This window comes from Sorghum bicolor, chromosome 1 (genome assembly GCF_000003195.3).
Source record: "Sorghum bicolor cultivar BTx623 chromosome 1, Sorghum_bicolor_NCBIv3, whole genome shotgun sequence".
In the NCBI taxonomy this organism is placed as follows: Eukaryota; Viridiplantae; Streptophyta; class Magnoliopsida; order Poales; family Poaceae; genus Sorghum; species Sorghum bicolor.
The window spans coordinates 77233693-77246885 of record NC_012870.2 but is presented as its reverse complement, the minus strand read 5'-3'; the positions used below and the strand labels follow the sequence as shown (position 1 = coordinate 77246885).

General features: G+C 44.8%; 1 protein-coding gene across 14 annotated transcripts; it reads right to left on the bottom strand.

The window, feature by feature from the left end:
- LOC110431862 (putative transporter arsB) lies at positions 1674 to 10962 on the bottom strand. Of its 14 annotated transcripts, none has more exons than XM_021451582.1 (6): positions 10552 to 10961; positions 4762 to 4770; positions 4423 to 4515; positions 3138 to 4336; positions 2850 to 3039; positions 1676 to 2251 (listed from the first exon to the last, which is right to left on the bottom strand). In XM_021451582.1, exons 4-6 carry the CDS (start codon positions 4284 to 4286, stop codon positions 1983 to 1985), a joined length of 1608 nt encoding a protein of 535 aa, XP_021307257.1. In that variant the 5' UTR covers positions 4287 to 4336; positions 4423 to 4515; positions 4762 to 4770; positions 10552 to 10961; the 3' UTR covers positions 1676 to 1982. The 14 variants fall into 14 exon arrangements, with proteins under 14 accessions (XP_021307248.1, XP_021307257.1, XP_021307261.1 ...); XM_021451586.1 differs by having other exon boundaries at positions 3138 to 4321; XM_021451580.1 differs by lacking the exon at positions 10552 to 10961 and adding an exon at positions 5162 to 5322.

Sequence of the window (13193 nt, the reverse complement as noted above, 5' to 3'; positions counted from 1 at the left end):
ATGAGTATCGAGCGCCGACCACTGCCTAGCAAAGCAAGTAGGAGTATATATATATGTAGCAAGTGTCGTCGTGTCGACCGATCGAGTTTCAGCGCGGACCGTGTACGCCTGGTCCAGCAGCCTGACTGCAAAAATGAGTCCCGAACAGCCTTTGATGTGTTGTAGTAGCTTGTTAACGAACGATCGACCCAAATGAGATGTGGATCTTTGATTTGTCTCAGCGATGATGACAATGCGCGGGTTCTGGTGGCGTTGGATCTCGATGGCATATTTTTATTATCTTTGCTCTTGCCTCCCTTCCCTGACAGCCGTCCGATGGCACGCGATAGATGAGCGTCTTCACATCCTCTGACCTCAAACGATGGATCAGCCTACAGGTCATCGAGCTAGGCGTAGCATCATCGGCAATGTCAAATCCAAGTATAAACGCGTCGGCGCAATTTTTTTTTCTGATGAAGGCTGCTCACATCGGGCTTGTCTTGCCTTGTTTCCAGTTCCACACTTGGCCTTGTTTAGATCTTCTTCTTTTTTATTTTAACAACACTTTTATTTTTATTTGACAAAGATTGTCCATCATGAAGTAACTAGATTTAAAAGATTCGTCTTGCGATTTATAGACAAATTGTGGAGTTTTTGTTTTCATCTATATTTAATGCTCCATGTACGTGCCACAAGATTCGATGTGATGAGAAATCTTAAAAAAATTAATTTTTAGGATGAACTAGACAAGGCCTTATTGACTCAGGGCTTTGTTCGGTTGATCCCCATCGAATCCCTTTGGATCGGAGATTAACGGAACAAGGCCTCAATAAGAGAAGGGCTTCTTGATGGATGAGCCTTCTCTGCATTACTGCAGAGGGATTTGCCGTGGCTGGCAGGGGAGCCTTTAAAGCAATATATGAAAAGATGGCAAGTGACAATTCATTCAGAGAACAACAGATCCTGCTGTCAAGTTGGTCATGCATAGATCTTGGCCATACAACAGTTAAGAGATTTGAATATATGGCAAGTGCCGGTTCATTCAGAGAACAATAATCAGGATATCAAGTCTTGCAAGCATTGGGGATATTATCACCTGAACCAATAAAGGGGTGAGGGAGAGAGTAGAGGAATTTCTTTGAGGCAAAGAGTCACAACTCATGACTGACCACAAAAATCTAACACTGCAAAGTTTTTTTCATAGTTCAAGATATGAGATCCTGCTGTCATATATCAACTGAAGATATCTGTGGACAAGTAGTAAGCTTCCCTTGAACCAATGATGAGGAGTCTCTCTTTTTTTCATATAAATTCCGCCTTTTGTGATTTTGTAAGGACTGTGCCAACTCTAGGACTTCGATATAAAAATTATATGCTTACTGTGAAGCATAGATTGCTGTTCACATATCACAGATATATATTTTTTTTTAGTTTTTAGATTTCCGATTGAAAAGGACATATTAATGAATTTAATTTATAAAAAACAATAAATGAAAATAAAGATTAGGAACTGATTTTTGGTTTGTGGACGAAAGTTGTCACAGATTATTGTTGGCATATATAAACAGATCCAAAAGGTTGTCCCGTTGTAAGTCCCAATTTTAGCCCATGTTTCTGACAATAAAACACAGTTTCAGATATACGAATTTCCAGTAAGTTTTTGTTCCAGAAGCAGACTGGATTTGAAACCCAAATATATATGAATTTCGCATATGCTTCCAGAAGTATTCTCTTGATGGTACACTATCTCTGCTTCACAAGTCTTGTCAGACTGTAAAATCATATTACCAAAGCATTCTTCATTAACCCTATTTTGCAATGGAAATGCAAGCTACACGGTCAGCCATGTGCTGTCTGCTCACTAGCAGCAGCACAGACGGAGACATAAACGTACTGATACACACTTGAGTTATAGAGCAAGCCTAATTTACATGTACTTCTTATTGGAAGGATTTTTATCCATTCTGCTTCTCGTACACTATGCTCTTCTGCCTTCAGCTGCTTCAGTAACTGATGACGATGAGTAGCCCAATCGCCGTGACGATGATGGTCGACGGGACCCCGAATCGGAGGTGGCTCCAGAAGGTGAGGTTGTAGCCGAAGAACTGGGCACGCCTGGCCTGCTCGCAGACAATCAGATTCGCGGCAGAACCGAGAAGGGTGAGGTTGCCAGCCACGGTGCTGACCCATGCAAGGATGAGCCAGGCTTTCCTCTCTGAACCATGAGAAATCGCAGCAGCTGATGCAGCAACTCTTGTACCGAGCAACAGGACTGAAAAACAAAAGAAAAAAAAAATCAGACATAGGATGGACAGAATGAACCAATAATGAATTACTCTCCCAAACTTCTGAAACATGGATCAAAAGAAAATTAGTTTGTTCGGTTCAGTATACTATATAGCTCGCTGATTAGGACAAAACAAATACCTCTAAAATCTATTTTTGTGAGAAGAGCATAGGGTTTCAAGATTATTTTCTAAAGAAATATTCTCAGTACCGCATACTTTACTACTGTACAGAAATTACTCTGCTGTGGAGTTCAAGATATATTTCAGTTCTTAAAGTCAATGGCAAACCAGACCTCTTGTAGCTCCAAAAAAGAATCATTGTAGCAATTCAGTTTGATTATGTATAAGAAATTTAACATATTCTCTTAAAGCTATCCAATTTTCATCCTATGTACACAAGATTAAAGTAATGCTTCCGATTCCTTAATTTAATCATGCTTGCCATGAATAAAGAACAGAAGCCAAATCGGCTACACTGAGCACACAACCTCTCAAAATACCGTGCCATGAATTTTGCAAACAGAAGAGAATATATGTAAAGTATTAAATGGTTATACATGGTCTATGCGTAAGAAAAATTACCTGTAGGAACATTAGAGGCCACATTTGAAAGGATGAGAATCACCACAGCAAGAAGAGCAACACCTCTAGCACTATCGATTCGTGAATATGGTTCCACTAACTCCCATAGTGTGTTTGGTATGCCCGTTTTATTGAATCCATCAACAGTGATAAACATCCCGCAGAAAAAGATCAGCAGTGAGTATGACACCTGCAAGTCATCAAAGTACAACAAGATGATGATCAGTGTTCACACTAAGTAAAGTATCCACTCGTTGTTAAGCCTTAATCAAAATTTGAGGAGCATACCTTCTCAAGACAAGCCTGTGCATCCGTAAAATCAAGTGCCAGAAGAACAAGAGCCGCAGTGATTGCAGTCCAGGACATGTTCAGTCCCATTAGAAGTGCAATGAGCATACCAAGAGTGATAAGATAAACAGCAGTCTTCCAGACAAGTATTTTCCATCTCTTCTCTGCAACTTCAGTTTCTTTCTCCTTTTCCCCATTCATCTCTGGGGCGGGTGCCAAATCCTCTATTATCACACTCCTTTGCTGGCTAGCACTTCTTGTGAACTTCCTTGAGGATGCACCTTCATCTTTCCGATCAGGGACTGTCGAGACCTCTACCACCTCATGCGACATGCTTGATGCCCGCAGAGACTTGATGGCAAGCTGAATGTCAGCCTCAGAATTGACGCTTCTGCTTCTCAGGTTCTCATTCACACTAGATCTGACACTGTTGCTCCTGATGATTGGTTCACTTATGCAATCCTCATCATCTGGATTCAGAGAAGAAACATGTGACATTCTAGCCGGTGTGAACCGATGAGAAGTAACCTCATCGTCGGCAACCACCTCTGGTCCTGTGGCTTGCCCACCCTCCTGATCCTTCTCCACCGACAAGTATTTCCAGAAGTACAAAAGGAGGATAGCAGCGTTTGTCAGAACCCCAACAATCATAGCTGGAAAAACTCCCAGCAAGAACTGGCCAAATGAGATCCCACTCTCCACAGCTATGACAAGGTTCTGAGGGTTCCCGATCGGCGTCGCAGCAGAGCCGATGTTTGAACTAGTGGCAAGGGCCAGAAGGAAAGGCTGTGGTGGCAGGTTGTTTTGCCTAGCAACCTTGAGGATGAACTCAGTGAGGACAACACAGCATGTGTCATTGGTGAAAAGCGCGCTGGCAAACGCGGACACGATGCAGACTCGGAACAGCAGGTCCTTGCTGCCTCTGCTCTTCCACGAGAGCAGGTTTCCGAGGTACTTAAACATGTCAGCCCTCTCAAGGAAGATGCTGACGACCATTGTCCCGAAAAGCAGGCCGATGATCGGGAGGTCAATCGCGGAATACGCGTCCTCCGGGGAGATGACGCGGAACAGGACCATTAGCATAGCACCAAGGAGGGACCCAGCCGTCCGCCCAACAGGCATGAACGGGACGGTGGGGAAGACGGCCATCACCCAGAAAATCCCAAACGCGATACATCCCAGCACTACTTTGGAGGTCCCTGCCAACGCCATATTAGCAAATCCTTTTCTTCCTCTACAACTAAAACTCTTAACAATTGCACTTCAAGAACCTTTCACGACTCACAAATTAAAGAGAGTACAGAACAACCCCCCAAATACCAAGGATCCCCTGCTGGAATGAACCACCTCCTCTCCTCGCCCAACTTAACTCAGGATCCTGCAAAATTGGAGGACAAAGAAACATCGGACGTGAACCAAGGAGCTCAAAAGTAGTATTAAGAGTGTGACAAATATGCAAAAGATTTGCAATTAATGATCCATAGCAAAAAGAAAAAAAAGAAAAAGGTTCTTGATCCCTTATATAAATTATAAACGAATTATTAGCAACAAACGGTGTTAGACTGCACGAAAACGGGGGACAGGACACATATTGGTATCACAAGCACCCATCACGCCTACTCACGGTGTTATCCTGCAACAATTGAAGCGAGAAAAGAACCCTTATCAATACAGAGCTTTCACGCAGTTCACAAATCTAAAAAAAAAAAGGCAAAAGGTTCCCAGAATTCGGGCTCAGCAGCAGTTGCTATCGCAGCTACTAGCCTACTACTGAACTATAGAACAATCTTGTAGATAGATAGATAGTAGAACACTAAAACCCTACATGCCCAAACAATGATTTTATTTGCCTTAACCCTGGGAATCTGGGTGCGGATCAAGCCGTCTTTTGCAGTGGATAAGATCTGGGCTTACCGACGATAGAAGATCCGGCATGCACCAGTGCCGAAAACAGGTGTTTGTGTGCTAGGTTATGAACTTATTATGATCCGAGTGACCGAGTGAGACTAGACTGGTTTGCTCACCTTCGAGTAGGGGATGAAGGGGAGGGCGGGTAGTCCACAGTGCTGCGAGCGCGCGATTGAGGCGGCGGATCGGTGGGAAGGCTGGAAGTGGAAGCAGAGGTGGTGGAGGACGAAGTGGAAGTGGCGGTGGCGGTCAGGACTCTGGAGGCATGGAGACCCCGAGAGGTGGGTGGGGGCGGCTAAATAGGAGGAAGGCGCGTCGCCATCGCTAATCGCCCATGGCCCATGGGAGCCGCGTGAGCGTGTGGGCCTGTGGGGCACAGAGAGAACATGACAATAATAATAACTCAAGCTTTTCAGTCTTGGGTCACTTGGGTGTGGGTCCCATGTGCAGGTTGGTTCTTATGAGCACCCCAGTGGAGTTCCCATTTTTCTGGGTGATGATGGTGGGCGATTATTTAAGTCAGATGATTTTGGTTTCTTTGCTGATATATACTATATTCCTTTTTCGAATATGCATGCAGGTTGCAATTCTCTAATCCTAGAGTATAAAAACCTTTTACCCACCTATCGCCTACTCCATCCAGTTCCAGTTGTGCTTGAACGTGCTGCTATCTGCTGGCCAGAGGATGTGGCGCCTTAGACAATTTTTTTTAAAAAAAAACTAATTATTCTACTATGTCCACTACTAAACCTAATTTTAAAAATATTTTAAGTAAGAGAAGCTAAATGTACAAACAGATATAGTTCTGAAGAATATATTGCACCAAAACATGCCTTACAATATGGACGACAAGACTACTCATGAATTTTTCACATAGATTCTCTCACAATCTCACATAATCAAACTATTATCACTTTTCTAAAAACACCGTTTGTCACATTATAAAAGCAGCTTTGGTTTTCCAAGTACATAGTTTTTGCTATATATCTAGATATACGTTATGTCTAGATTCATAATAAAAATTATGTATCTAGAAATACAAAGCAATCTATAAGTTAAAATGGAAGGAGCATTTTTCTAATTTAATTTAAGAAAGTGTTACGAAATTGATGACCACAGATTTATGTGCGTTGTCACAGTACACCTAGCATTTTTCCGTTTGCCGTGCGGTGATCGTGATTCGATTCGTGAGCTTCTTCGGTTAGAGACGGAACCGTGATTGATTTGGATGTCTCTGGTGATTTGGATTTTGCGCGTGGGAGCTTGCGGCTCCGTGCTCATCCCTATACTGCTGCCGTGCCCAGTTCTATCATGCGGCGGCGAGGAGGCGACGCGCTCACTGGTGTGGTGCTGCCGCTTTGTTTCTTCACATCCAAGAAAAAGGAAACGCGTCCGGTTCAAGCGACAACAAAACTAGAGGGTACCCGTCGGTCTCAAACCCTCCTTGCTTTGACATCATCCCAACAAACAGTATATGTCCGGGCCGGAGAATAAAGGCAAAATCTTTTCTCGGGGCAGGAAAAGGAGGAGAATTTTGGGATTTTGTCTGGGCCCCAGTACGGCTCCTACTCGACACGTCTTCACAAAGTGTAGGATATATATGTAGCTTCGTGGTTCTATGGCCTTGTGGATATGACCATTGTTTGGGATGTTGGTAGGGGCTACATCATGAACCATCAGATAGATAGATAGATGTGGTTGGAACTTGGAAGAAAGGCTATAATCAAAGAATATATGCTACTCTCAGTAAATAAATCAAGCACTTGTATCCGATATTTTGGTCTGAATAACGCCGATGGGCGCAACTGATGGGGATTTGGTCAGGGGTGAAGGTACTGACCCCAATAAAATTTAGTAAATCCTGTATGAATCCACTGTGGGTAATAGATTTTGCGTGATGAGCAGTAACGGTTTCCATGTTTGGCTTCACCCCTAGATTTGGTTGACGACACCCTAGTGTGTACTATGCAGTAGTATACTAGTATGTAGTAACAGTACTCCCTCAGATGGCGCATGCTCCGTGCTCTCCTGTTTGTTTCACTAAAATTTGACTTATCCTGCTGCTTATACTGATTTGTTTCTATGAGAGGAAAACACCGTTCGCTGAATTAAACTTTTTAATAATGGCAGCTGAGGGTTGGCCATGTGTCAAAAAAAAATTGTGGACAACCAAAGATCAGATTCAGACAAAGGCAAAGAAAAAGGTTCCCTTTCTATATACTTTCTAGTTGCCGTACCGATGACCAAATAATTCAGTACAGTAATATGTAGTGCTGGGAGAGCAGAGAGCACGAACGAAGTCTCCTGTTCAGTGGAACACTGTTGGAAAGAAGACGGTGCAAGTGCGTGCTCAACCCATGAAGGATTGAAGGGGATAGCACCGGCAAGTCGCAACCAATGCCAGGCGCTGAACTGCACATGTCTCTGCAGACTGCACTACTACTCGTTCGTGTGTAGCTTTTACAGAGAGGATCGGACAATATACGTAGTGTCGACCTATATGATTTTATTCGTAGAATTGGGTCCACTCCATGGGTAGTAAACCTAACAAGAGCACCGACAAAGTTTTGCAATTTCTTATGTTACAAATAACCAACAATGTTCAATGGCCTTTAACCTGCTCCGGTGCTCCTGATCTCTGCGTCCGTCCGCGCACACAGCTAAACTAGAGTAGGAGTAGTACCTAGGAAGGCCATGACCATGAACCTCGAATTTTAATTTAATCCAGCTTGAGTTCTTGACAAACCGTAATGATGAAGATGTTGAAACGAAAACTGTTTTCTCTGATATCTGAATATGAAGTGGGAAAAGCCCCAGATATATTCAGAGCTGGGGATCGATGGATCCATTCCAGAACCTAGGAAGGCGATCAACGTCGAGTTTAATCCCCCGCGAGCGCGGCGCCATCAGACGTGATATGATATGATCCGTCCCGCGCCAGCACCATCATCGATCATGTAGTTGTGGTGTGTGCCCACTCCCCAGTCCCCATGAGTGTCGTAACTGCATCAGAATCAGACCGGGACAATTCACCCAACAAAATTAAGCGCCCCGCCGGCCGCCGGTAGCCATCGCCCGGCCAGCAAGGCCATGACGCATGCCGGCGGCCGTCCGATCAGATGAGGCCGCAGAACGGCGCCCAGCGATGGGTGCTGTGCACCCACCACCAGGCCAGTCCACCACCACGGAGAAAGGAGGGGAATCGGACGGAGACGGTGGGATGAGCGCTCTGCTGAGTTGACAAACCACACGGACGTCTTTGCGTTGAGAGATAAAGATAAAGATGAGATGAGACCGTGTGAGGTTTTTCCTCGCCGTCGTCGTCGCTTTGCGATGGCGATCGAGGGACGAAAAAGCTAGCGATGCCTGCGGTGCGGTGCAGGCAGCAGCTCCTCCTCCGCATGGCAAATAATTACCTACCAGCAGTAATTAATCTCGTGTTGACCAGAGTGTAAACAATGTGTGGTGGTTGTGATGGTGCCTACTGGCTGATTCTGACTGAGTCATGGTTTCTTCCTGATCTCTCCATGGCAAATAATTATATAATTGCTTGTGTTAGTAGAGCACTCCACTTGTGACTCTAGTTCGTGTGAGCTTTGTGTCTGCTGTTGATTGGACTGCTAGGCCATGTACTCTCGTACAGTAGTCTTGAGCTGCCAAGCCACTGACCTAGCGCGGCCACCAAACGTTAGGCGGCGTTTAGGACCCTAAAAAATAAATTGTCTACAAGTACTAACTAGCAGAAAACGTACAGGAACCATGCATGTTGCCGTGTACAGCAGGGAAATAAAAAGGCAGTCACTTGCATATGTGTTCATCAATCATCAGACCCGGGTATGCATGCCCGGCCGGCGCACGGGCGTTCATTGCCATGCCTGGGCTGCCGCGCGTGTTGGGTGATCCCGTACGTGCAAGCAAGAAGCAGCCCAGCTACAAGTTGCAGCGTTGACGTTCAGTACATACTGTGACTAGTGGCTTCTCATGCTCCTGCTCCTGCTCCACTACGTACTCGGATCTTCCGATGTGATATGAATGCACCCATGACTATACGTACGTACTCTACTGTATATACTACGGAGTACTACGCTAGTGCGATCGGCTTGTTTATTACAGTTGATCCCAAAAACCAAAATTTTTTAAGATTCTTTGTCACATCGAATTTTACGGCACATGCATAGAGCAATAAATATAGATGAAAATAAAAACTAATTATACAGTTTGTATGTAAATCGTGAGACGAATCTTTTAAATCTAATTACTCTATGATTGGACAATGTTTGTCAAATAAAAACGAAAGTACTAAAGTGTTAAAATCTAAATAATTTTTGGATCTAAATAAGGGCACATGTGCAGCTTCAATTAATGGCACATGTATGTATGTACGACGTACGTACTCGTACCCAGCAAGCGCACTGACCGACCGTGTAGTGCGTTTCATTCAGTGCGTCTCACAACGATGCTTGGCTTCAATTATGGCCGTGTTTTCCTTAGCGATTTTTTTTACATTTAGCATTTTCGTTTGTGTTTGACAAATATTGTTTAATCATGAACTAATTAAACTTAAAAAAAATTGTCTTTGTAAATTACAGATAAACTGTGGAATAAGTTTTTATTTTTTTTATATTTAATACTCTATGCATGCGTCTAAAGATCCGATATGACAGGAAATCTTGAAAAAATTTGGGTTTTGAGAAGGAAGTAAACAAGGCCTACATGGAGGTTGTTGGCTTAAATTTGTCTGTCAAATTTGTCAGCTATTTAGCAGTGTTTTACTCACAATAAATCAGCAAATAGTTTGAGGCCTTGTTTAGTTTCCACCAAAATCCAAAAAGTTTTCAAGATTCTCCGTCACATCGAATCTTACGGCACATGCATTAAGCACTAAATATAGACAAAAACAAAAACTAATTATACAGTTTTCCTGTAAATCGCGAGATGAATCTTTTAACTCTAGTTAGTCTATGATTGGACAATATTTACCACAAACAAACAGAAATGGTACAGTAGCGAAATCCAAAAAAAATCACATCTAAACAAAGCCTGAGTCATAATTTTTCTACCAAGCGAACAGCTCAAGGCTACTTAGTTACAGTAGTTTGCCAGTACGGCGGTTAATTACGTTTTATCCTATCAAAATCGTACGGATGAACCCGTTTCACAGGTACGGTATCAGTTGATCAATCAAAACACACAAACAACGCGACATGTACTCCTACGTAACGAAGCATGCATCGATCGTCTCAAGGTGCGCGATACGAACACCAGCTGGTGCATTCCGAACCTAGCTAGCTAGCTATAGCAGGCCGGCAAATCGTCCACGCAGCTAGAGAATAAATCCAATGGCAGTCATATGCATGAGATTCGCGTCGCCGTCGTCGCTTTGCGTTGGGCGCACAGACGTACTGAATCTCACGCGTTCCTCCAAGTACCAGCTACCATGAATGGATCGGAAGCAAATTAAGCAAGAAGCAGGAACAAATTATTCAGAAAGGAATTACTAACTTACAGCAATGCCCGGCCGCGCGTAGCGAAGGTCGCGCGCTATCTGCTCCCTCGCCCGCTCTTCAACTGCCCTTTTTTTTGGCGATCGGGTCGTTCACCGATCCAATAAGAATTGGACTGCCAAACCGCGCGCCGCCGCCGACGCCAGACTTTTTTCTTGTGCTAGCTGCTGGTGTGGTGCCGAGCGCACGCGGGCGGTGGCCGGTGGACGACGGCGCAGCCGCAGGCGCGGTAGCTAGTAGTGTTGGATCGGATGGATGGATGGATGGATGGATGGATGGATCGGTGCACGCGCGCGCGGCTACTACCCTACCGGCGGCTGTCTCCGTATAGCGAGCGGGACGGGGCGGCTGCGTAGGTTTTATACGTGCGCCCGGCTCCGGCTACGGTGTGGATGGCTTGGGTGGTCCGGTGAAGTGAGCGAGCGAGTAGGACGGGGGAGGGCGGCTTAAATAAGCGGGGACCGGCGCGACGTGTGCGGCCACCAGAGGTCTCGCCGCGCCGCGCCCTATTTTTCTAATGCGCGCGCGGTCGGATCGGGGATCGGATCGGATCAGCAGCAGCAGAGCAGCGGAGCGTGTTCCGCCGCGCGCGCGCCGGGTCGCCGTGATGTGACCTCTCGGTACGGAGGCCACCGGTCCACGGGACCGGCCCCGGCCGCCCCCTGTTAACGCCGACAGCGACGCCACAGCTTCGCAGGCGCGAGCAGCTAGCGGGTCGGGAGGTGAGGCCGCGCCGTGGTAAGATAGACGAGACGAGAGCCGAGAGGAGGCTGCTAGCTAGAGCTCGCTTGCTCGTATGAACCCGATCCCTTTCGCCGCGGACGGAGCCCCGGCAGACGGTTGGCTCGTCGCCGTCGGCCGGTCGTATGCTGTGCGGCGTGCGGTGTGCGCCGGAAACGGACCGGATCGAGTACGTGCGTGGTGGTGGACTAGCTAGGTTGCAGGTGGAAAAAAAGTCAGGCGACCTCATTAAGGTTTAACAAGGCATGGTTTACCTAACGAACATAATAAGTAATCCTCATCCGCCATTGCTGGGCCCGCGGTAGGACAGTTAAGCTCCGGCCGAACGCCGATCGAAGCAAGGAAGGCGATGCAATGCAATGCAACGGCGAACGCGATGGGGATGGAGCAATGCAATCGCTAAGCTTTAGTAGTAGTGTTATTAATAATCGCTTTGTCGGGTATACATGAACCGATTATCCATCATTTCCGTCCATAAATGGGGAAGGTTTACATCGCGATTACATTAACTCCGCGCGCTTTTTTCCCAGTAAAGCAAGCATCATGATGGTAGTGCTAGTATACTACTCATGTTACTGTATGTGACGAGCGACGTCCGGATTGGATATTTGACGGTAAAATGTCTTTGTAGCTGCGGTTGCTAATCTTGTACGAACATTAACTGCCCGCTGAATTTCGATCATCAGTCGACGCACGCATACATAGCTTACACGTTAAGCCGGGTACATTATAGATGTGTGCGCACATATTTAAACTCTGTTTTGATCCATTAGCTACAAATAGTTAGCTAGCTAATAGTAATAGCTCATAGTTAATATTAGCTATTTTGACACAACTAATAATAGTTATTAGTTGGATATTCAATTAATAATTAACTAAACAATTATCTAGACTTGTTTAGATCTATATAAAAAGTTAATTATCAGCAACTAATTATTATCTCTATATAACTACGTAATAATAATATCAAAGAGAAAGCTAATTTTACTTTTGTCTATCTAATGCCCTCATGTTCTCTACGCGACTTAGAACAACGTGTGTCCAATAATACTACATAGTCCGAATAAAGATTGAGATGCACTGGCACACGTTCCATTGTAATACAATGGCACCGTTTGCTAGACAGACAATTACAAGGCACATCCAATAAAGTCTGATTTGAAGACTTATGGAAATGACGCCATCGTTAAAAAAATCTCCAAGCCTAAACCATTTAGACCACGTGCCACGACATGTTTTGTAATATAGACATGTTTGCTAGTATATTTTAGACTCCAAAACCATATTGCCATTGACGTGCGAGTGACGCTAGAGAGGAGAGGAAGCGAGAGGTGAGGAGTACGTGATGAGATCGTGACCATCTACCAATACTAACAATGATCCACTGTTCATTGCTAATTATCCATTAACAAACACAACGTCATCTATACATCTATCTCTGCAACTCCAAAAAGGCAACATGCATATGTGGGAGAAAATATCACAAAGGAAGCATCAATCATGTATGCGGCTGCGCGCTCTTGTTGCTTAAACCATATACTCCCTCCGTCCCTCTAAACCTTAAACCCTAAATCCTAAACCCTGAATCGTTTAAAGATTCTGGGAGAGTACCAAGAAAGAGCAACAATGACCTGTATAGCCCTACTTTTACCATAATTACTCTCTTGATCAGGCAGTGCCTCCATAGATGAGCAGTGGAACAAGTAGCTGAACCATGGAAGGGGTAGGTGTACGATCTACAAGACAACATCTAACGACACTCTTTAAGGGACATTTTTTTAAAAGCTACAACGACTTTCTTTTTGGTACAGAGGGAGTATATGATACTAACGTTGTGACACACTAACATCAAACTAGCTCTTTTTTTCTTTTTCTGTTTTTTTTAGTACGAATGTCGAAGAAG

Bases quoted from the DNA above. Each gene is read 5' to 3' on its own strand.
- LOC110431862 (XM_021451574.1), bottom strand. From the start codon at position 4,349: ATGGCGTTGGCAGGGACCTCCAAAGTAGTGCTGGGATGTATCGCGTTT. The intron at 3,040-3,137 runs GTATGCTCCTCA...GATGACTTGCAG, and splicing joins CACAGGCTTGTCTTGAGAAG to GTGTCATACTCACTGCTGAT. The intron at 2,252-2,849 runs GTAATTTTTCTT...TTTGTTTTTCAG, and splicing joins GGCCTCTAATGTTCCTACAG to TCCTGTTGCTCGGTACAAGA.